This window comes from Myzus persicae, unplaced genomic scaffold, assembly GCF_001856785.1.
Source record: "Myzus persicae strain clone G006 unplaced genomic scaffold, MPER_G0061.0, whole genome shotgun sequence".
Classification (NCBI taxonomy): domain Eukaryota; kingdom Metazoa; phylum Arthropoda; class Insecta; order Hemiptera; family Aphididae; genus Myzus; species Myzus persicae.
In genome coordinates, this window is record NW_019102237.1 from 1 (window position 1) to 24179 (window position 24179).

General features: G+C 32.0%; 1 protein-coding gene across 1 annotated transcript; it reads right to left on the bottom strand.

Annotated features, from left to right (window-relative positions):
- Nucleotides 1-14522: 14522 nt before the first annotated feature.
- Nucleotides 14523-19165, bottom strand: LOC111031619. Its single transcript, XM_022311647.1, has 2 exons — nt 18504-19165; nt 14523-15050 (listed from the first exon to the last, which is right to left on the bottom strand). Exons 1-2 carry the CDS (start codon nt 18836-18838, stop codon nt 14798-14800), a joined length of 588 nt encoding a protein of 195 aa, XP_022167339.1. The 5' UTR covers nt 18839-19165; the 3' UTR covers nt 14523-14797.
- Between the last annotated feature and the right edge of the window lie 5014 nt (nt 19166-24179).

The window sequence follows — 24179 nt, forward strand, 5'->3', positions numbered from 1 at the left end:
AAGTACATAGAAAAAGTTTTAATAGAGACATCAACAACAATGGATATGAAAGTAACTTTCAAAACAGACATAATGTAAAATATATGAATTATTAGGTTATAAGAAACAAAAGTAACATTATTTCATAATTGTAACTAAAATTATTGAAGAACATAAATTATAAAGTGACCATTATGTTAAAAACATTCATACAGGTGAATGTAAAACCAAAATAATGAATATGAAATAATCTAATGATCTCATTATAAAATTGTTTGAGGATCTCGAGGTAATAACCTCAAACTCTACAACACTATACCACGGTTTACTAAATTTTTTTAACTTTATCCAATGCATTAATTGCCCCACAAGAGCTTTGACCAATAGTTGCATCGACCTATATTCATTATAGATAATCACAAACATTATAATATTCTTTCAGCGGTTATAGACTCACTAATTACTGATCATTATCCTTTATTTTTACAATTAAATCATACCGTTCCACAACAAACTAAAAATTCAAATAATTACTCATATATATTCGTCAACTTTAGAAAACTAAAAAAAGCAATTAACAGCACAGATTGGGGTGAATTTATAACTTCAAAACATGCTGAAAAGAAAATCACATTACTTAAATCAATTATCAAAACCAATTGAAACAATTATACACACCACGGGACAAAAAGCAATAATTATCAACTATAAAAAAGGGATAATTTACATGTTTTAACAACAGAATTTCTAAAACAGAATTTCTATGGTACCAAAATAAAAAAATTTTGCAACAACTCTAAAAAAATGTGGTCAACAATAAAGGAAATAACGATGCAAACGCAGCCTACCCCAAAAAATTCTAATTTTAATATTGATAACAATAACTACTAATCTGATTCCGACCCACTTTTTATAGCCAATACTTTGAATAGATTTTTTACCTGAATGGGTAGCCAAAATTATATTACCAAAAAACAATTTTTCCTATCAAATTCATCAACAGACAATCTTAACCCAAATCAATCTTTGTATTTAAGAAAAATAAATGCATTGGAAGTATATAATATTATCTCAAATATGAAAGGTGACTCGATCCCCGGTAAAGATTTAATAACAATTAACGTAGTTAAACAGATTAAAGAATCAATATCAGATATCTTAGCACATATTTTCAATAAAATACTATTGAAAGGTATCATACCAGATTCTTTTAAAAGTGCCATAGTAACTCTAATTTAGAAAAACGGTAATGAAAATTAATAAATAACTACAGACCAATTAGCTTACTAAATATTTTTTCAAAAATTTTTGAGCGGGCTATAAAAACAAGACTTTTAGATTACTTAGAAGAAATTAATATCTTACCTAAGCCCAATACGGATTTAAGAAAAACCTAGAAACAAAAGATGCCTTAGCACGGCTTTCCATGGATATATACAGTAACCTAAACAAGAATAAAAAAACATTAGGAAATTTCCTGGACCTCAGTAAAGCTTTTGACAGCAGTTCTCATAAATCATTGATACTCATACTTCAATCAATAAGTATAGTTAATAAACCACTAAAATTATTAGAATCTTACTTAGACAACAGAAAACAACAAGTAAGAATTAATAACACACTTAGAGACGAAATTACAATCACAACGGGAGTTCCTCAAGGGACAGTATCATCACCTATTCTATATATATCTATATTATATATGTCTCTTCGCTAAGTCATTTAAATATTCACGGTAAACTATTTTCTTATGCAGACGATACAGCCATCCTTATATCAGGGGACAATTGGGACGAAGTTCGTCTAAAAGATCTTCATTTGAGAAATGCATGGTTTCTTAAACATAATTTAAGAATAAATTACACTAAATCAAACTACATTAATTTCACTCTAGACAAAAGAACCCAACCCAATTCAAATACAATTAAGATCCATGATATAGATTGTAAATCTAATAACTGTTCGTGTAATGTTATAAATAAAACGGAAACTATTAAATATTTAGGTATTACTTTTGACCAACACCTAAAACAGGAAACACACATAAATACACAATAATGAAACTCCGGAAAATGCACTATCTGTTCATTAACGCAAGAAAATACCTAAATAACCAGACTCCACGTTTAATATACTTTACTATGACACAATCTATTATACAATACGGAATAACTGCCTGGGGTGGCTTAGGTATTATAAGAAGCAATACAATATTCAGAGCTCAAAAAGGTATAGTTAATATAATTTTGAGTAAACGAAAAACATATCCCACCAAAGATCTATTTACTGAATTTAAAGTTCTTACATCTCAACAATTATTTTACAGAAATGCCCTATATCATACATACAAATTTAATTTTATAGAGTTCAAACCTAGACACTATAAAACACGACAAAAAAAAACTTAGAAATACCTACTGCTCGTATATTGAAATCTAGCAGATGTTTTTCGCAAGTGAGTTTGAAACTATTTAACAATATTCCGCTGCAAATTATTAATAGTACGTCATATAAAATATATAAACAATCTATTAAATTATGGTTGTTAAATAATACTAGTGAACCTATATAATGTAGTTTATTTATTAACTTATCTATAAATTCTATTTTTGATGTACTTTTTTTTATATATTATATGATATTTACTTAGTTTTTGCAATTTATACTTTAATTACTATAGTTGTACAGGTATGTATATTTATAAATTTATGTTTTTGAATTATAGTATGATATGACACAATTTGTTACGAAATACCTAAAATATTATAATAATTGTAAATGTATACCAACTTAGCTCTTAATAGTACTCCATCATCACCAAGAAGAGGTTATCCTCAGTGGTGAGATGAATATAAAAACAAAAAAATGTATGTGAAATAATCTAAAGGTATAAATTAGATGTTGATTTTTAACAAACCTTTATGACAGTATATAAAATTTTACAAAATTGACTGTAAATCAATGCACACAAAAACACACATTATATGGAAATATCAGATTAAATATTTAATAGGAATCAGATGTTTATAATGAATGTTATGAAACAACAATTATTTACAATGATTGAGAGTTATTCTTACTTTTATATCCAACATATTAAAACACAATGTATAGAGAGAAATGTGGACTTTTGAAACAATGAACTATTTAAATATTTTAAAAACTTATAAAATCATGTATAAATTAAACTTTAATATGTTAAATGAAATAAAACAATATGTAGTTTCCTATTCAAAAATTGTTTTTTAATAGAGAAATGAATATTCCATGGTGTTTGGTAATAAGTTCTTTTTGAATTGTTAAAAAATATTTTCTCCTTCCTTATTTGGATTTATTGCCTGACTATCAAGCTTATACTAATGTTTAGTTTTTACTAAAGGGCAGATTTTGCACTATTTAAAATATTAGGATAAATACAAATGGAAATACTCGGAAATAGCTATTTACAATAATATACTGGTTTTACATATAAATATACTTTCAAATATTACGACAATTACAATTTTTTAATAACTGGTATCAGTCGTGAAATATTTAACCACTTATACGTAGGCAAATTGAAAAAAAAAATGTTATTCATTATTTTATTGTAACAAAATTATTTTGAATTCAAAAATTGACCAATTAAAAGGATGTTGTCTCATGTTATACTTCAAACGATAAACATTAATGTTTTTGGAAGTATTTAGTATTCAATGTTGGTTTTCTTATAATCTTTTCTACCAATCTAGAGAAAAAATATATTACTATTCACTTAATAAGTAATATCATATACACCAACATCCTGTCAACTATTTTTCAAGAAGAACATGATTGATACTTAGGCTATCTTCCAATATGTGGTCTACCAATGAATATGGTCAACTGTATAGTGAAAATTACAGTATTATATATAAAAGTTATCACAGTTAGATTTTCAGAATAAAAAATTATTTTATTTTATTTTAATTTACTATAAAAAAATATGTATGAATTTTAAGAATAAAAAATGTCTTTTGTGGATTATTCATAAAACTTAAATTCATATCCCTTAAAAACTAATTAAAAATATTACCACTTTTATTTGAGCCTCGCACCAATTCTCGGCCAAGTACCTCTCCAGCAGGTCTTCTTGTTCGTACCACACACTTTCTTAACATTTAATAATTAGTAATAATTAGTAGTTATTATTTTATGGATGACATGCACTGGGAAGTACACGGATAAAATAATATAAAATACCAATGCGAACAATTTAATCACTGGTAGTACAAAAAACGACGGCAGACCGCTTATCGGGAGACAGCCGATACATATTTGTTTTGATACTTAAATAGCTTGTACTGCATTCCTACACTTCGCGTCTGTTTATGAATAATATATGAAATATACTTGCATTAAAATGTTTAGAAAGTTGACGATCATGGAACTCGGACAGTAAATACAGAAATACGTACAGAATCGGAATACAATTTTTACCATTTACCGTATTTTGATAACAGAAATTATGATAATATTACGATCCGAGCACGGACGACGCACTAATTGAGCTACTCGCAAGAGCGCGTGGCGCTCTCTGGTGGTTCGCCTCGATTGATTTCCGGTATCGTCGACGACTAAATCGCTTGATAGCGAACTGTTCCACCGAGCACGGTCACTGGCGCCTTCATAATTTTATTTTGTCAATTGAGTCGATGTTTTTGCGGTAACTTGAAACTTGTATGTTAACATATTGTATACACACAATGACATTTTTCAAATGCAAATTTTTCTACAAAAATTAATAATTTAACCTCCTTTAGCTATACTGCTATTATAGTAGGTACATACCTATAATGAGTATGCAAAATGCCAATGTATTATTGAGCAAAATAAATAACTTTAATCACAATAATATCATAAAATATAACTACTTGGTAATATTATAGGCTGATCGTCTTCTCTCAGAATCGTTTTTCGTATACCTACAAACACAATGATTTCATATCATTAAATTCAAATTTAAAACAACTATTACAGTGACACCTAATGTATATTAGAGCATTGCCTTAATAGGTAATTAATAGGCATTTGCCTAACCTAACCTATATATTTGTTTTAACATAAACTAATAATATTACCGATACAAATATTTTTCCAGTATAGACCTTATAGTCGAAATGTTTCGGTTTTAAGGGTATTTAGTACATATTTTAAGGACAAATAAGTGATTTTTTAGGGCATAAGTGAATGCTTCACTAAAAAATAACTGAATTAAAGTGTGACATTAATGTAATACTAATGATCCATAATATTGACCCACATGGCAACTGCACCTAGGATGCAGCAGAGTGGTACCAGCACTTATTCTATCATCTTTTTTGTAATTTGTAATTATTTTAAACTAATTTTTTTTTAGCCCCTTAACAAATTAAGTATAAATATTATAAACTATACGAAACTTCTGTAAGTTCTAATTGATAATGAAATAAAAAAGTTACGTCACATATACTTATTATACGAATATTGTATTAAATTATAAATACGAGAATTATTTCAAATAAAAAATTAGTTTATGGAAAATTATTATTAATCTGACGAAGCTTCACGTTATCTGCTGAGCGTAAATTTGTTAGTTACACACGTCTTTTAAGACGGAAACAACAAATACCATTATAACGTCCTCCTTATAACTAAGTTAAATTTAAATCCCAACAAAAACACTCCTCTAACTACTTGTTGAAACCTTGCTAAGAAAAAAAAACTTGAGTTACATAGAAAAGTTGTGATATTAAAATGTAATTTTTAAATAGAACATCAATATCGAAATTGTTTATAATATTGTTTGAATTCGATGAAGCACGAAAGTATCGTATATAATTAATTTAACTCAGCTTGGCAGCTACAACTGTAGATACAATACCGACATGAATATTTACATCAACATTTTATAATTTTATAATATTACCATAAAACTACACTCACTATTTATGTACATACGTACTATGAGTGGCCAACAAGCTAAGTTAAATTATTTATATTAAATTATCACACTTCATAGCTACAAACAATTATAAACAATTTCTATATTGATGTATTTAGAAATTACTTAGGTGTACTTCCTTTTTGATATCACAACTTTTCTAACTCAGCAAGTTCTTTTTTTACTTATCGAGATTTTTAAGAAAGCTACCCATGCGTTTGTTGTCTCCGTCTTACCAACTTACGACATAGTTAATTTTCGTTCATTAGTTTGAATGGCGTGCTGTTAGTTTTGATATTAGAATGAATTTAAGTTCTATAAAACTTTTAGGTAAGAACATTATCTATGCTTAAGAGTCAGCGGGTTTTCGATATTTTCATTTTCAAGCGAGATACAAGTATGTGAAATAACACAAATCAAAAATGTTCATATATTGCATTTCCGCTTGAAAATTAAAATATCCGAAAATCCGCAGAAGCTTAAGCATAGATAATGTTCTTACCTAAAACTTTGATAATAAGTCAATTCACTCCAATATCAAAACGAACAGCAAACTATTGAAACAAGTGAACGAAAATGGTCTATGTCGTAAGTGTGTAAGACGGAGACAACAAATGCATGGGTAGCGCTCTCTTAGACTTAAACTTAGAACAGTTATTTGGTGAAACAACGTATTCCTTACGTCGCATTCACGTCTTCAAAACTCAACACAGTCTATACTATTGGCAACTGTTTTATTGGTTTTTGTTGGAAGCGGTGGGGGTCAGTAGTTGAATGCAAAGGAAATTGGAAAAAAGTTTGATAAGTGATAAACTCAAAACGTAAGAAAGAGTTGTGAATTGTGATTGAAATATTATGTTGTTAATAGCATTATTAAAATAGTTAAAATATAAGTCTTATTGTATTTAGTTGTACTCTCGTAATTTGATTGAATCTTTATTGTGCTATTGCCTATTCATAATAGGTACTAATTTAATTTTTTTAAACAACACAGCACATAATATGAGTATGTGGATAGCTAAATAAATATATTTAATCATATGCATCAGCAGTGGTGCCACTTGATAATATAAGGCAAATATGGAAATTTCCTGACGGGGCCTTTTTGCATTAACATACTAATAAAAATGAAAAACAACCATACTTTATTATAACTAAAAACAATAGTTTTCTCACATATCATAGTTAAGAATTATTGGTTATGTATATTTTTTATTTTTTTCTAAAATCAAACATACAAATTAACTCTTCTTGCTTTTTCGACAGCTAAGTCATTAGTTAGGTATTTTGTTTATATCCAATTCAGCTGTCTTTTATTTCCAATGTTCAATAAACTGATGTCATATGTTGGAAAGGTCATCTTCTCCAATATTGAGTTTCGCAGTTAGTTATTTATCAACTTTAATTTTGAGAAAGATATCTCTGCTGAAATAACTGTTACGGGTAAAGTTAAACAAATTAGACTTGCACTTTTAATACACCACTGTATGTAGTGCCAAAATAATTTTCTAAAATAAATATGGTCCGATATTTTACAATATGTTTAATAAAGTTTCAATTCAGTATATTCTATACTTTGTACCTGCCATCCGGTACCTAACAGTTATTGTGGTACACGTTTTTCTGTCACTCAGGTACTCGTAATTCTAATTCTCCAAACTCAAAAGAGTAATGCAATTTATTATTATTTACAATTACTATACTGTTATTTTATTACAACAATTAATAATATGTGTGATTATATTGTATTTATATATATATTAAATACAATATAACTTGTGGTCTAATCAAGAGTAAATTACATTTTTGTTGGGAACTTTAATTTTAGCTTGCAGAAATCATAGTGACCTTAATGTGACCTTTTCATATTGTCAAATGATTTATAAAATATTTTGTATCGTATGTAACGAAGCATTTATATGCATTTTTTTGTGATAGTAATGATGTTGTTTTGATTAATATACTTATTTAAAATTATTATTTATTATTTATTATTTATTTTTAATTAATTTATTTATTTAATCTATTTGCACACGAATTACAAATGTTTATATTTTAAAATGTTCATAATCAATTAGTATTATATTTGAAAAAATTTTTTAATTGTTCTTTTTTCCCGTAGTCCTTTTCACCTCTCACGAAAAGTAAACGTTCGAGGCCAACTTTTATACCAATCTTTTATAATTTACGTAATTATATCATGCACGGGAGGCACGTACAATATAATATTATTAATATTAATTGTTGAAAAAATAGCGTTTCGTTCAATAATTATTGCAGTAATTATTGCATTCTATGCGTTGTCCATTGTATTACTCGTGCTATAGGTAGTTGTCCGATAAGCTGGAAACGTATAAGAGAGTCATACAGAGTCATCTGCACTGCTTACAGATCGAATTGCCGTCAACCGGTCAATCATTAATTATTTAGGATTGGTCAAAATACCCAGGTCAGGCGCCTACACCGTATAAAAAACACCAGTAAATACGCGCATTACTGTGCACGCGTACCAGGGTCGCACATGCTAGTCGCTACTCTTCGGCGGCGGCGGCGGCAGCGGCGCGTGGGTGCCGCCGATGGTTCCGACGGCGCGCGGCAATAGCTGCTCGTTCAACGGCGGCCGTAGCGGTCCGAGCATACGCTCCTATTACATTGTGCGGGTAGCTAGTAGTGCTGTAACAACTTTCATCAACGTTCCCGCAATAAAAATTAAATTACTAACATTTTTTAGTTACAACCCGGGCCGTACATAGGGCCCGGGGGAGCGGGGCACACGTCCAGGGCCCCGCGCCCACACCGCAATTGAACAGGCCCCACTATTATGGGTTCAACAATTTTTTTTCTATTTGAACCCAATTCCAAACGAGTGTCAACGATTAAAGTCGTTTTCATAACAAAAACGTGTGTTACGGGAAAAACTATTACGCCCTGTTGAATAGTCATTCCGTTAATATTTTTTTTTAACTTAAAATAAGAGAACATTTTGCAGGCTGGATCGAAGCCCGAATTTCAAAATTAAAATTATTGCTGAGCTAAATTATGAATTTGAATAATGTATATTATTTGCTGCATGTCGATAGGGGGCAAAATTGTAGATGCGGATTGGTAAGAAACATTGTACATTTGTACATGCTTGAACAGGTCATTGTTTCGACGAGGGACTATACACGGCGGAGGATGGTAGTGGTAGCTATAAAATTGTTTCCGTGGAACTAAATAAAACGCATAAAATCTAAATAGGGAAATACTAGAAAAGTAAGTTGTCACACGAAAATAAAAATAAATCAAAACACTATCATTCAGTAAACGGGAAAGTAAATAACAAGAAACATTTCAAATATTTTTCTAAACAATTTTTTTTAGAAATAATATGCGCTATAAACTCTAAAAAAACAATTATATGCCAAATATGCCTTTACACCCAAAACATGCAAAAACATGCACTATTAAACTTCATATTATTATTACTATTGTTATGAAACGAATTTGTATTTCAGTTAGCATATTTTTTGTGTAGCAAAAAAAAAACATACAAATGCATGAACTGACGAGCCATGGTTATTCGAATTCATACAATATGTTATATATTTAGTATTATTACAATTTACATTTTGGTTGGGTAGTATATATTATATAAAATATATATATATATACTTTAATATAGTATTAATTATAAATGGTGACTGCAGTCTAGTAAGGTATTAACATTGATGTAGGTAAGTATATCAGTTTAAAATAAATGTCTATATAGGTATATAGCCATATAAGTAGACAGGAAGTATAGTATAATAATAATAATTAATTTTAATTCGATTTTATTTTTAAATCGAACTATTTTCTTTCTGCTTATGAAGTAATAAATATAATTCCCGGAATGTTTAATAATATTGTTAACTATTATTGGAGTCGACAAAATCAAAAATAAATTAAATTGATTCTCGATATCTCATAGGCTTGTTTTTGTAATACTTTTAAAACTATTATTTTTATAAAAAATGTGGAAAATAACGCTCTAGTAAGTTACTTCATTTACTTTTAAAAAGTAATTGCATTACAATTGCGTTAATTTAAGTAAAATGTAATGCAATTACTGCTGCATTACTGAAAAAGTAATTGCGTTACAGTAATTTGTAATTTGCGTTACGTTATTACCCCACTCTGTTTTTCCAAGAATAACACAGAACTGACNAAGGTATAAATATTTGAAATTTATTTGGTCTTGGTAGGGTGTTTGTAGCTACTGGAACCACCACTAATAGGGGCCCTTAAACATTTTCCTCCCTGGCCTGGACTTTTCTTTCTACGGCCCTGAATTTATTTGTTATTATTCAAACATATTTTTCAAAATAAAAAATTTTCAATACTTTAACAACGCAGCGGGAAAAACCAATAAAAAAATTGTTTGAGTTAGGTACGTCAAAATAACTAAAATCTTTCTCGTAACGCTGCGTATTTACGGTTTCTCGCTGCTTTAGGTATATCGTTTGTCAATGGTACACATCCACGGCCCGCGGCTGTTGAATAATAATAATATTAAGCGAGTATACAAAAATAATGTGACGAGTAATTCACTATATATGCATAACAATTATAAGAATAACATCCATACAGCGTGTGTAGATAAGAACACGGTGCGCCATAGAGTTATAACTTATAATACTGCGGTGAGCAACGATCGTTTACCATAGCCACGACAAATACCGACGTTGTACGAGCAATCCCGAACGAATTCACACACACTAATGATAATTTACTACTAATACATACACACTGCGTAACTCGTATAAATGATGAAATTGCCTATACATAACCCCTTAATAAATCGCCGCATCCAATCCCCTTATAAGCAAATAAATAGTACAATACGCAGGAAACTAGGGAGTGCAGACTGGCCAGCTGGTCCTATCCTAAATAATAAAAATATAAAACGAATCCACAGTGCTATTAGCGCACGTAACACGCACATTGATGGTAAGTTGAAGTATAAATAAATAATATAGTGGCGATTCGCGCACGAGGATACAATAATAATACTCGAACGAAAAATATGATATATGAAATAGTCAGTTAGTTTTATAATAAGCCGATTCGAGTACTTAAAACAATAAAACAATGTTGGCGCAGGAACAATTTATTATAAAAAACATAATAAAATAAAAATAAGTTGGCGATTAGAGCACAACAGCATAATATTATAAAAGCGAGCAAACTATAAAAATAATGCTCAAATGAGCATGTGCGGTTTCGACGGCGGAAACGATAATAACTCTTAATGAATATAATTTAATAATGAACACACATAGAATTGAATATAAATGTAATTCACGAAAACAGATAACGTTTATTCTTATGTGTGTGTGAGTGGTAGACTATGCTGGTAAAAATAAATTAATGTCCAATTTTATGATCCCCGAAACACACAAAGTTTGATTTTTACGTCAGCGGTTTCCAATCCCGGCTAGGTCACTACGATCCAAATTAGGGTCGCGGAGTTTTTAATAGAGGCCAGAGGGTCGTGATAGCGCATAATTCATATGATATTTTAGCATGCTCTTTGTGAATTTGGAATAAAACTATTTTTCCAAGTTGATTGAACAACAAAAAAATATCGATGAAAAAATCGTTATCAATATAATTATAAATAATCGTACTTGTATTTTCTATTTCTATTTTTTTTATTTATTTTTTATACTATAATATTTTATTGTGACAAAAATATGGGGATTATGTTTGCGATCGTTGTGATTTTTCGGTGGGTCGTGAAACGTCGAATTTTAAATGTTGAACGCTCATAAAAGGTTGGGAACCACAAACCTCGGTCAGCGTCGTTCAACAAATCTTTATATATATATATTTATCGGGCCCCGACCGAAAATAAAAAGTGTGATTTTTTTCTCGAAACATTCTTTACAGGAAAAAATCTCACGCATCGTAGCAGCACTCTACGATTCGATAATTTTTTTTTTTCAGGACTTGTCCGCGTCGGCCATTACATTATTTCCCCGGAATCGAAGAAAAAACATTTACCGTATAATATTACACGTATATTACCATTTACCACTGTCGTAAAACGTTTCGACCGTCGTCTTTGTTACACACACACACACACACACACACACACACACACACACACACACACACACACACACACACACACCAGTCACACCGCTATGCAGTGTCAGTGGCGTAGAAAATGCATTCCAACAAAATACCATTATTATTATTTATCATCATTATGCCTCGTATGCTCGGCGAACGCGTGTGTGCGTGTGTGTGTTCACCACCAGTGTTTAGGCGCCCGTTGTCGAAGGGTCTCGCTGGCGGCTCGTTTCTATGCTTAAGAAACACCGATAGCGAGACTATTATGCATTGGGTCTCGTCTCGGCGCTCGGACTTCTCACTCGCACGCGCGTTGATCGTACGCGGTGTACGAGACACCGAGAGAGACAGAGCTGAACACTGCGGTTTTGTGATTCTCGTTATTCGTTCGCTCGGTCGTGGGTACCGTGCTAATGAGACACCGTGCGGACAACGGAAAACGGCGCCGCCTAGCGGACAGTTTTCAAACAAGTCGGCGGCAACCGTCTCGTACTCGACGCTCGTTCTCAATTATTTGTTCCCTTGCAGGTTACACTTTTGTAGTTCTGGAAAATTTGTAAGGTACCCTTTTTCATAACGAATTGGCCCTCGAGCTTAGACCATTCGTCTGTTCTTACCGTTTTATTTAAACTTAATTTTAATAATGAGCAAAAATAAAAAGAGAAGTGGTCAAAAAATGTGCCGTGTTGGGAACTGTGGAGTAATATGTACCGAACTGGTCATAAATTATTTAACTTTCCAAATCGACAGCACGAAAAAGAACTAAAAGAAAACTGTGAAAAAAAGTATTAAAATAATGAAGTCGGTAGATATTGTTTTCGTCTTACCCTGTGCTAATACACTAACTGTAAAAACATTAAAAAAAAAAAATTAGCACAAAACGGCGTATATTAATGAGGAAATTAGCCATAAATCGGAGTTGTCGACTTGCTTACGAGTTAATCTGCCTGACTCGAATTTTTGTTGGCAATCTGTAATTCTCGGGTACTCCGATTTATGAATAATTTCATCATTAATATACGCGCCGTCTGTGATATTTTTTTTTCAATGTTTGTACATTTGAACACCTTGAAATTTTTCCGAATGGATTTTTTTTCAAGTTGAGTCAAAGAATTTTGGGATTGTTTCACTTCTTTATTAATCTTAAAATTCTACTTTTTCAACCATGGGCATTTTTGACACAGAATTTTGAGATTGATTTCACTTCTTTATGGACATCAAAATTCTATATTTTCTCACAGTCGCTTCCACTTACGCACAGAGAGCCTGTTTTACTTCTCCGAAGTACTTTTTTGTTGATAATAAATATATATATATTTATTTATTGTTATTTATTGTATTGAAAACGGATTAGTGTGCAAAATTATATATTAGTATAAACGAAAAGAGTTCCGTCGAAAGTTCAGTTCACCCTTGATATTTCAAAATATGTAAAGGCATATTAATAAAAAATGATAACCAATTTTATGTTGTTAGCTTACATATTACAGATTTATATTACTTATATATTATATTAATTGGCCTATTATCAAAATTAAAGAAAAAAAACAGATAAAAGTGCGTAACGCTCTGCGTATATTATTAGCAATGTCTAGAGACTAGAAGGTCATTGTAATGGATGTGTTACGTTTGAATTCAATAATCATTGTGTACAAAAAACGATTCTAAGCGAAGACCTATAAAGTATAAATATTATTATGTAACTAATTTTATTGTATGATATTATTGTGATTAAAGTAGGTAATTGATTTTACTATTATAAGGTTATTAAGGCATCAGTACTAAACGGTAGGATATAAACTACTGTACAGCAGAGCGACATCCACTTAATCGCTTTTTAATAACGATATCACTATTGCGTTTTGCATATTCACAGAATGTACCTATTATAAATATTATGAGCAGAAGTGTTGTAGGGGAAAACGCTTCATCGAGAAAAGAAAAATATAGCTATTTACTAGCTCAGTATCTCATGCACATTAGTGTATAGGATTATTCGGCACTCATCAATCTTATCATTTTAATTAATTTGTAGTTATTAGTTGTTGGTTAACTCTATATTTTTATTCTTTCATAGAATTACAACTGAATTGAATAATAATTTATGTTGTATAATATGTAGGTCATTGATCATATTTTAATAATTAATTTAGTTCAGGTTAATGGTGACCAACATTATGTAAACAGATATATAAAATACCAAATTTTATTGTTGGCTTTCGCAATTTTTTAAGTAATAATTTATTTAAACACCATTTCATATTTGAGCCATTGATAAACTTTTACCGTTAACTCCACTACATCACTTTTAAAATCAACGATAATATTAATTTCTGTAAGAAACTTTCAAACACAAGATTTTTTGAATATAATTGAGTATATTAAAGTCATATAAAACATAATTTATAATTATCAGACAATTAGATATTTTCATTTCACACAATTATTTAGAAAAAAAATTTAAAAATTAAATAGTGATAACAATACAATATTTGTACAGGTATACAAAAATGTGAACAAATAGGTAATTGTTTTATTAAAAATACATTATAGAGGCTATTGGGATGGTTGGCACAGTATTAACTATGGCGTGCTACGGCATCTCTAAATGGGTCACTATGGTTTTTGGTGACGAATAACATGTGTCATACCAAACCCAAACCGTAACCCCCACACATCCAAATAACCCTGGAGGCTGATGGTCATTAAAAAAAAATCATCACATTTACATAGTACAGTTAAAAAAATAATATTTACATAATATTAAAACGTATGTTTTTATATTTTCTCAAATCTATTTTTATTCAGTACCATTTGTTGGTGAAAATCTATTACCAAATTCGGGTAATAGCGTTTCACTACGCTAGCCTCTAATGGATAGGTTTCACGCCTAAAATTTCTGACCCACTGTGCAAAGTAACATATTCTCCGACGCTTCATCATCATGCCCATTATTATTTCGGGTCTGAATCCTCCTTGAAACAATTCTTCCGTCATTTCAGGAGTAGTGTCCAATGATCTGAGGTATTTCCTGGAAACGAGTGAACGGTTAGCTGTGCGATAGGAATAGAATACTATTTTCATTGTTGACACAAGTAAATAATCATACAATAATAACGGTTCCAAGAGGGGAGGTGAGTTATAATGTGCCATACAAACTACAAAGCCATTGTGAGTATCCACCACCCATCAAATAAAATTAATAAATTTCATACCGTAAGATTAATTCATTAATGTTCTTAATATTTTTGTCAGTACAAGAATATAATTTAATATTTTATTATTAGTATTTACTATTTGTTACCTACTCAGCCCGACGTGATAAGTATTGGAGAGGAGGGGGTGGGAGCGATGATATAGGTACTCGCACCCCTTGTGCCTACCACTGAGACATGTACCTACGCAGAGAACAAAAATTCATGGACAAATCGAGCGATTTGGCAAAGCAATCGTCATCAAAAATGAATGAATTAGTATTTAATACGTAATTTATCAGTGTTGGGGAATAACATGACATGATAGTTGCAAGTCATTGTAACGAAATAACGTTGCAATTAATTTAATGGTTATCTTATTGTATTTTATTACAAAAAATTTATACGGAATTTAAGTTACTTTATTATTGCAAAATTACTAAAAATGCTCGTTATTAATACATTTTAAGAGTAAAATAATTTCATGTGAATATATCATGTGAATAGGTACGATTTTCTGACAGCAACATTGTTGTAATACCAAACAGCTATTGCCTATTAAAAACGAGTTTCAGTTTTAATGAGTAGTCATTTGAAAATGCATCAAATAAATGTAAAAAATAAAGAATGGAATGTGTTAGATGAACAATTATTGTTTTTACATAAACAATTTATATAATTCCATGCTTTTGATTGCCATTAATTAGTTGATTGACATTGATTAACAACATATAATTATTAAGCTAAAGTGAATTTTATAAAATAAAAAATATGTAGGAAATTTAATTGTATTGAAGTCACTTTTTTAACTCAATAATTGTTCACCAATGGGGGTCTTTTTGCACAGTTAGCACCCAATGACCCGTACTCCAGGTTGGCTAATAATAAAATAACTAATTAATTAATAAGGTTTTGACATTTTTTTTTTCCAGACGTGGACGTCTCCACAGTGATAATTACAAAATTATCATATGAAAAATGAACGAATAATAAGCGAAAACTTTTGTCTTTATCACATATACGGCGGTATTATGTATGCATAAAACTGTAAGCGGGTCACGGGAACACACAAAATAAAAATACAATAATAATAACGATACGTTTCGAGACGACATCAACACCACACAGGTGGGTTAACATCACGACGTCGATCGGAGGCGGGTGTTGGTTACTTCCTATGCGCGACGACTACGCCCGCTTCACCAGCGTACACAGCGACCGTGACGACAATATTATGACGGATCCGGCGGTGATGGCGATTGACGACCCTGTGTCCCACTCGACAACTCGTCACAACGGCGCAGTACGGATTATTGACGACGTAATAAATAGGTATAGATACCAAGAGCCGCGCTTACGACCGTGCGGAGCCACGTACTAGTAAATCGACGACGTCGGACACGCCGGAAAACGACAAAACGTGCCGGCCGGCCGCACACTAGGACAGCGGGCCCCCAAAATGTCCGTCCGGACCTTCACGGCGGCGCACTTGATTGAAGGGGGTAACATGCGCGATGCGAAGCACGAACTTATGGATATTCGGAAGTGCACGCCGGAAGCGTTGGTAGCGAAGCGGAGAGAAAACCTGCCGATCGTGCGGCGAAAGAGGCAGATGAGCAACAGCTTCGTGACTGACCTTGACGGACGACACCGCCGGGCACTGTAGTGTGCCACACAGACGCCGCGCCGTCGGATGTAACCGCCGACAGCAAAACATTATATTTATATATCAGCTGATCTGGGCTTGGGCGTGGAGTGGGTGCTCATTGTTCGTCGCGGGGAGGCGGTGATATGCGAGTCGTGAACAACAGCAATTTGACTTGACAAAAAAAAAAAAAAAAATAGTAGAAACTTGAGAAAACCTTAATTTATTACAATTTTTAAAGGTAATTCAAACGTAACTCCCTCAACTCTGTGTGCATAAATAGGAACGATTGAGCGAAAAAATTCTGCAAAACCATTATTTTGGAAGTTATGTCTTACCACATTTTGCGATTAACGCATATGAACTACTACGCTGCTTAGGTATACTTCGTTGCCGCATGCGATACGAAGAGTTTTAATTTTTTTTCTCTTGACTATTCAATTTTCCATGTATCTTACTTACCCGACATAAGAATAATATGACGGTGAAATCAGAAAACTCGATGCTTGTTCGTCGTACAGGAGTTATAATAATTTAATTTGTTTTATCGATCACAACCCTTCGATATAGGGTACCAAATTAAGCCTATTTATTCGGTACTCGCCGCGAGCAGTTACCAAATTGAAAATGGCGACAATAGGTGGACTGACCTGCAGCGATCGAACACAATAGAAGCGATGGCTACCAAAATCCCGGTGTTCACCGATAAATATTTCATTTGACTTTTTAACAATATGTGGTCGGAGCCTGGCATGATGTTATAGCCGTATATTATTATATTAATACGATAAATCGTAGTCGATGTTAAAACACGTCCCAACGTCGTGCCGAGCCTCCGACGAAATGTGAACGAATTCAACAGCTGTAATGTTAGTGCACGGTTAACCGGCATTGTCGTATCTCTTCGGGTACAAAATATAGAAGTGACCGAATAACAAAGAACACGATTTTGACTACCTATGAAAAGGCGCGCATGGCATTGGACGCGCGGCTACGTTGCCAAATTGTATAAAACGAATTTCGGTTATTTCATACGTTTTTTTTAAATTTAAATACGCAGACATAATTAATACATCCGTTTGGAGAGTATTCAGACACTTAACAAGAATGCTGTAGTATAGAAAAATGATATTACACAGCTAATTGTTACATACCATAGAACCACACTACATGTCTACGTCATTAAAGACAATAACAATTATTATTAATACTGCGCTGTGGACATATACTGTTTTTACAGCAACATAAATATATATATATATATATCAGCACGCTGTATCGAAATTTGTGGCCTTTCACTACTAACAGATCGTAGAAACAAAAATAATATAGAGTACTCAATTATCTTTTGCTGAAAACGGCACCGCCGATAAGCGGCGGAATTTACATTTTTTTTCGGGTAGTAAAAAAGTACCAGTGGAATTCATAAATACACACACACAAAAAAAAATGTATAAAAAGATACGGAATTTATAAGCGCCCATAGTGATTTGTGCAATTGGTTTTTCACACCATCGTTCTTAACTCGTTAAAGTAGACGTCGTGTTTCAAAAAAAAAAAATTAAAAAAATCGTGCGGCAGCTACACGACTGCGCAATATTGTTGCAACCAATATAATTATGTACATAATACAATATATAGTTACCTAAATGCGTAAGTCCTGCGATTGAAGCTTTCGTCGTCGTCTCCTCGCGACACTCGGCTCGAAACCCTGTGCCGGTCATGTCGTCTTCGTCCTACTTCACCAACACCTTCATCATCCTCGCCGTTAGGGATCAGTTGTGGGTCCAATACTTGTGGCAATCGATATGTCCGGTCGACGATGATTTCCTCGGGGTCTGAGTTTTCTTCAGCATCTTCGAGTCCATCGTCTTCGGATTCGTCGGTAGAAGAATCGGAGTCGGAGTCCGATTCGAATTCCTCCAAGTTGTGCCACCATTCCATGTCCACGTCTTCCTGTGCCTCGTTAGGATCATCCATAGTGCCGTGTATGGTCGCTGTTAGAGAATTAGTGATAGGCCAGGTTAGGCGACCGTGTGGCGGTGAAATGACGCGCGAAGCGACCGAGACCAGTGCCACGACTGCCGAACTCAACTGCTACAGCGCGGCGTGTAACCACTTGTACGACTCGGGCCGACTCGACCGGAAAACGAGTGCAGTATACGTAGCGTTAATAGTTGCTATAACGTGTGAAAGTTCTGGACAAAACGACTACGCCGTAGTAACGAGACGCGCGGTCTGTATGAGCATATTATTTGAAAATTATGTTTTTCAACCGGTCTGCATACCGAAAAACCAGCGCTCACGGCTGCAGTTGCTGCTCTGCCAGCGATGGGATCGGATAAAATATTTTTTTTTTTCTCGACTAGTAGACATCGATTCGATGGGTTCTGCGCATGACCCTCGCCCCCGCCGCACCATCCGCGGCAGGTGGGAACACAGACGACATCCCCACACGAAATACAGCGCTGTGGCTGCGGTTTGTGTGGTGTAATATTATTACCCATCAAAAACATTTCGTCGAACTCCGTGTAAAAAATTGCCAAGTCAAAAAAAAAAAATCATAAGACATTTATAAGACTTCAACATTATAAAGATATCATGAATAAATGCTTAGTAAATCAAATTAAAAATAAATTTATTCCATCTCAATAATTTATTTACTTTGCGAGAATTTATTTTATTTATAAATTTATAATTTAGACCTTTTTAAAAAACAAATTTACTAACATTTGTAATGCAGATTTGTTAAATAGTCCAGTTACGAACTGACATCATGTTAATTTGTCGAAATAAATTCTGGCAAAGTAAATAAATTATTGTGATAGAATAAATTTTAATTTAATTTACTTAGAATTTATTCATGATAGCACATTTTTATTATGCTGAAGTCTTGTAAATGACTGGTTTTTTTTTTGACTTAACAATTTTTACACGGAATTCGACGAAGTGTTGATATCAGTAGTTTTTTTATAACATATTTTTGGGTACTGGCATGTAATATAATTAGCAGGGTTTTTTAAAATCTTTTTATTCATCTATTATATTATTATGATTGTTCATTTAACATGTTTGAATTTTTTTTTGGTATGATTATAATGTAAACATTTGTATTCCCTCGAGGCCATCGTTCAATATGTATTGAAGTGTCATTGCACCGTAGCCATTTATTTTGATGCAAAAATCAATCAAATTAAGTTTAATGGGTTTCATTCATAGATGGACCATGATGAGTGATGACAAATGACAGATTTTAAACCAAATACCAATGTAAATTGGTATCTATTTAATATTTGTAATTATTACAGAACGATATCAAATATTAATATTCTGAGAGCTCGACAATCCACACTGCAGCCCACTACAGTGTAAACAATTACAACGAATAACACATTGTTATTATATGTTTACGTATTACGGCGAAATACGCGTCAACATATTTTAATGTCCTAATAAAGCCCATAACGAGTACGAACAGTGCCGATAAGCGAAGACACAGCTGGCAACGGCGCGAACCTCTGCCCCGCGTACGACGTACACATTAAATAAACATGTATATATTATATATTATGTACGACATATCCGGCATGGGGGGGAGGGGGGTGTGTAATGCGGTCTCTGGCGCTGCTACGTGAAACTTAATAACGAAAAACGGTCGAGCACAATATCTTTTTCAATATCAGAAATACTCGGCTTATTTGCTAATAGGTACATTCAGTATTATACAACCAATTTTTTCAAAAATGACAAATTTGTAATCTGCATATCATGCCCGAACTGTTGATACCACAAACGAAAAAATCTGCTCTTTCGTTAGCTTTGCAGGCCTGGCTAAAGAAAACGGGCAAATGTACACACGTTCTATGGGCAAACTCTGGCTCGTGTAATGTACTACGCTTCGCGCCATTACCGTTGAGCTGGATTATTATTTAAAAATGTCTGTTCGTAGGGCCCATACCGGATACACACATGAAACGGTTGAGCGTTTAAAAAAATGGACGTCGATGGACGTGACAAGTAAAAATATTACGTAACATGCCTGTGGACTAATTTCGTTGTAATTTGCATTTAATAATAATAGTTATCATTCTGTTTTAACTTAAAAAAAAAATTCTCTGAAATCGGACCATATGTAACACAAAGTCGAATGACATTATTTTTAATTAATTGATCGGTTAAGGACTTGTGGCTGGACAATAATAAAAATAACAGTTGACGGGTTGCAATGGCGACCGACGACGATCGTACGAAAACGACAAACAAAACCATTGTCAACTGCATCGTCGCAAATGTCGCTCGAATTGCCGTGCACACTGTACCACGGTCCACAGTGTACCAATATTGTTAAATGTTACTAGAATTAATTAGTGTATAGGCCATTGCTCGTTGTACTAATGTTATCAATAAATTAATAGTTATAGCTGCATTGTTTATTTTGCATTTACTATACGGCAGATTTGACCAAGGTAACTTCCGAGGTTTTTTGATACGTTCAAATTGTATTATTTATTACTGATTGTGGCTAAATAAGATCGCAATATACAGTATAACAATAAAAATTAGTAAGTAAAAATTAAAGATAATTGAATTGGTAAACAAGTTTACTTTGCATTGGTCCGAGCACTTTTTAAAATTTAATAATTTCTTAACGATAATAAATATTTTACATTTTATAAACTAGTCAATTTTTAATATTGAATATTATTTTATAATATATAATAAATATAATCCGACTGATGCTAAGTAGACTGCAAGTTTATAGATCATAAGCGACTTCACCTTTACTTTTTTTAAATCGAACCAATCTTTGCTACAAGTTCAACAAATTCAATTTTTAACTAAACAGTATTACGTACTTTATTCTTTACAATTTTGTCCAACCAAAATAGCATTTTGTACACCTCTCAAACACTAGAAAATTATATGATTTTGCCATGCGCGTGCTGGAAAAATGTAGAAACGTTAAAATGACATGAAACCCGTATTTTCTGATTTTTATCGCTCCCATTGCCTAATTTTGAATAAATAAGGTCACAAAATTCTCTACTGTACATTTGAGCCATGAAGAGCGAACACGGGCCCGTGGCAATATCTGGGAGGGGGGAATATTTTTGATCACATAGGTCGGACCTTTGTAAGGTAAGTGTTAGGAGTAGAATTTTTTTCTGTGTTCGTCAAATTCTTATATTATAATTGTTTCTTTAGTTTAAAAAAATGCAGTCCCTTTACTTCCCCCTTCTCCATCAACCAGCAATAAAGTTTATTTCATTTTTCTAGGGTCAGTGTTACGGACTACAGAGTACCTTATACTGTTCTAATTCATTAGATACCTACTTATACAAATTATTATTTAACTTTTGTTATCCATAAAATAGTAGTATAGGTACCTGCCTAGTATACAGGTAATACTTACATACGTCTTAGTCTTTTGCACTATATTTAAATTTGAAATGTATTTATATTAATCCAAGTTGAAGTATATTAGTAGTAGTAGTACAAGTATTAAACTATTTATGAATATTTAAAAAATGATGTAACAAAATTGGAGGTTTGAAATATGGATGTAAAGGATATATTTAAATGTGAAATAAAACATTATTGCACTTTTTAATTTTTGTACATATTTATTAGTAGTTATTTGTTTACATTATTAAATACAAGAAGTATATGTATATATATGTTATGTAAATATACCTTCTGATAACCTACAAACTATTCTACAAGATATATCATAAAACTTTAACATTTATGTTTTTTTTTGTCACTGGTTAAAAATTGGCCTTTAGGGAACGAACATTTCCCGGTGATCGCATGCCCTATATTAAATTTAAAAAATGTGTACCTTGCTTTTAAAAATTGTAGTTATTAAAATTAAAATTAAACCGAACTTGTATTATGAGCATAATTAAAATGTATAAATTATAACTTCGACATTATTTTGTTTTGGTTTTGGCTCACTGATACTGTCTTTTATTTCATCGTTTAACTCCATAATGGTTATTCGTTCTACATGAAAATGTCTTGATGTGCTTTAGGAACGTATCTCATATTTGAACTATATGTCTAACTAATGTCATCAAATTAGTCAAGGTTTGATTTTGAGATTCGAAAGTGGCAGTGCTGGCTAAACGGACCTCTAGAAGTACTTAACTTAATTTTTGCCTGTCACTAAGGTTGTTTTGATAAACAATTAATAACGTTTGCAATGTCCTTATTAGAATAATATATACGCTAAATAATATTTCAAAAATAATATCATTATGTACAATAACAATATTGAATACATCTAACGCATCTATTGACGAAAAGTATCAAGTCCTTGTACGAACAATATTACGACTACTACGGCATGGGGCCCTGGTAGCTTCGGACTCAATAACTACAGACTCCTACACACACCCATTGTGTTCTATGACTTTATTCTATGTATATGAATTAATTATTCACCGCTGTTCCGGTGCACGAGGCACGAGAGTAGTTTTAAAACAAAAAAATAACGATTTTAGTTATGACTTGAATTTTTTTGAAACTACATAATATATGTTATTATAAACGGCATGTTATTACTGTATTAAATTACTGATTACAATATACCTGTGTAACAAATTATGAAATATTCGTTGGCTGACGACCTATACTGAAGTGGCTTACACACTGGGCGATCAATTATTGCACACGTATTCAGAAAGTAGCAATCGTGTAAAATAAAATAAATACGTTTAATAAGACTCAGATTAATAATATGATTAAGTTATGGAGGTTGATTAAAATGTTTGCGTGTCTTATTTTCGTATATATAATATTATACAGTGTATACCTCCCTAATTACAATTTGTAAAATTAATTAAAAAGTTGTAACTTATTGAACTCTACAACCGAAAAGATAATATATTATAATTGTATAATAATCAAAAGATACTGATTTTATTAAAAAAATTTTATAAATATATACTTATACCTATTATAATTAGGTAATTTTTAAAGTTTGTGTTTTAAAAAAAAAATTATTATTTAATGTTATTTAGTTTTATCATTTCTACTGCTTTTATACTGATAAACTAATAGTTATGTTCAAACATACCCAAGTATTAATTTATATTTTGGGACTGTTACAGATATAAAGAAAAATAATAATTAAACTAAACAATATCACCGTAAGTGTGACCTTCCTATGTTTTCTTTTATTTTTGGTACTAAAACAATTTAAATAAACTACAGAATTTGTTATAATAAAATTTATAATACCAATCATCAAACATCCGACCATCAAACAGCCGCTTAAAGTATCTCGGTTGTTTATTTTTTACCTATAATTTGAGGG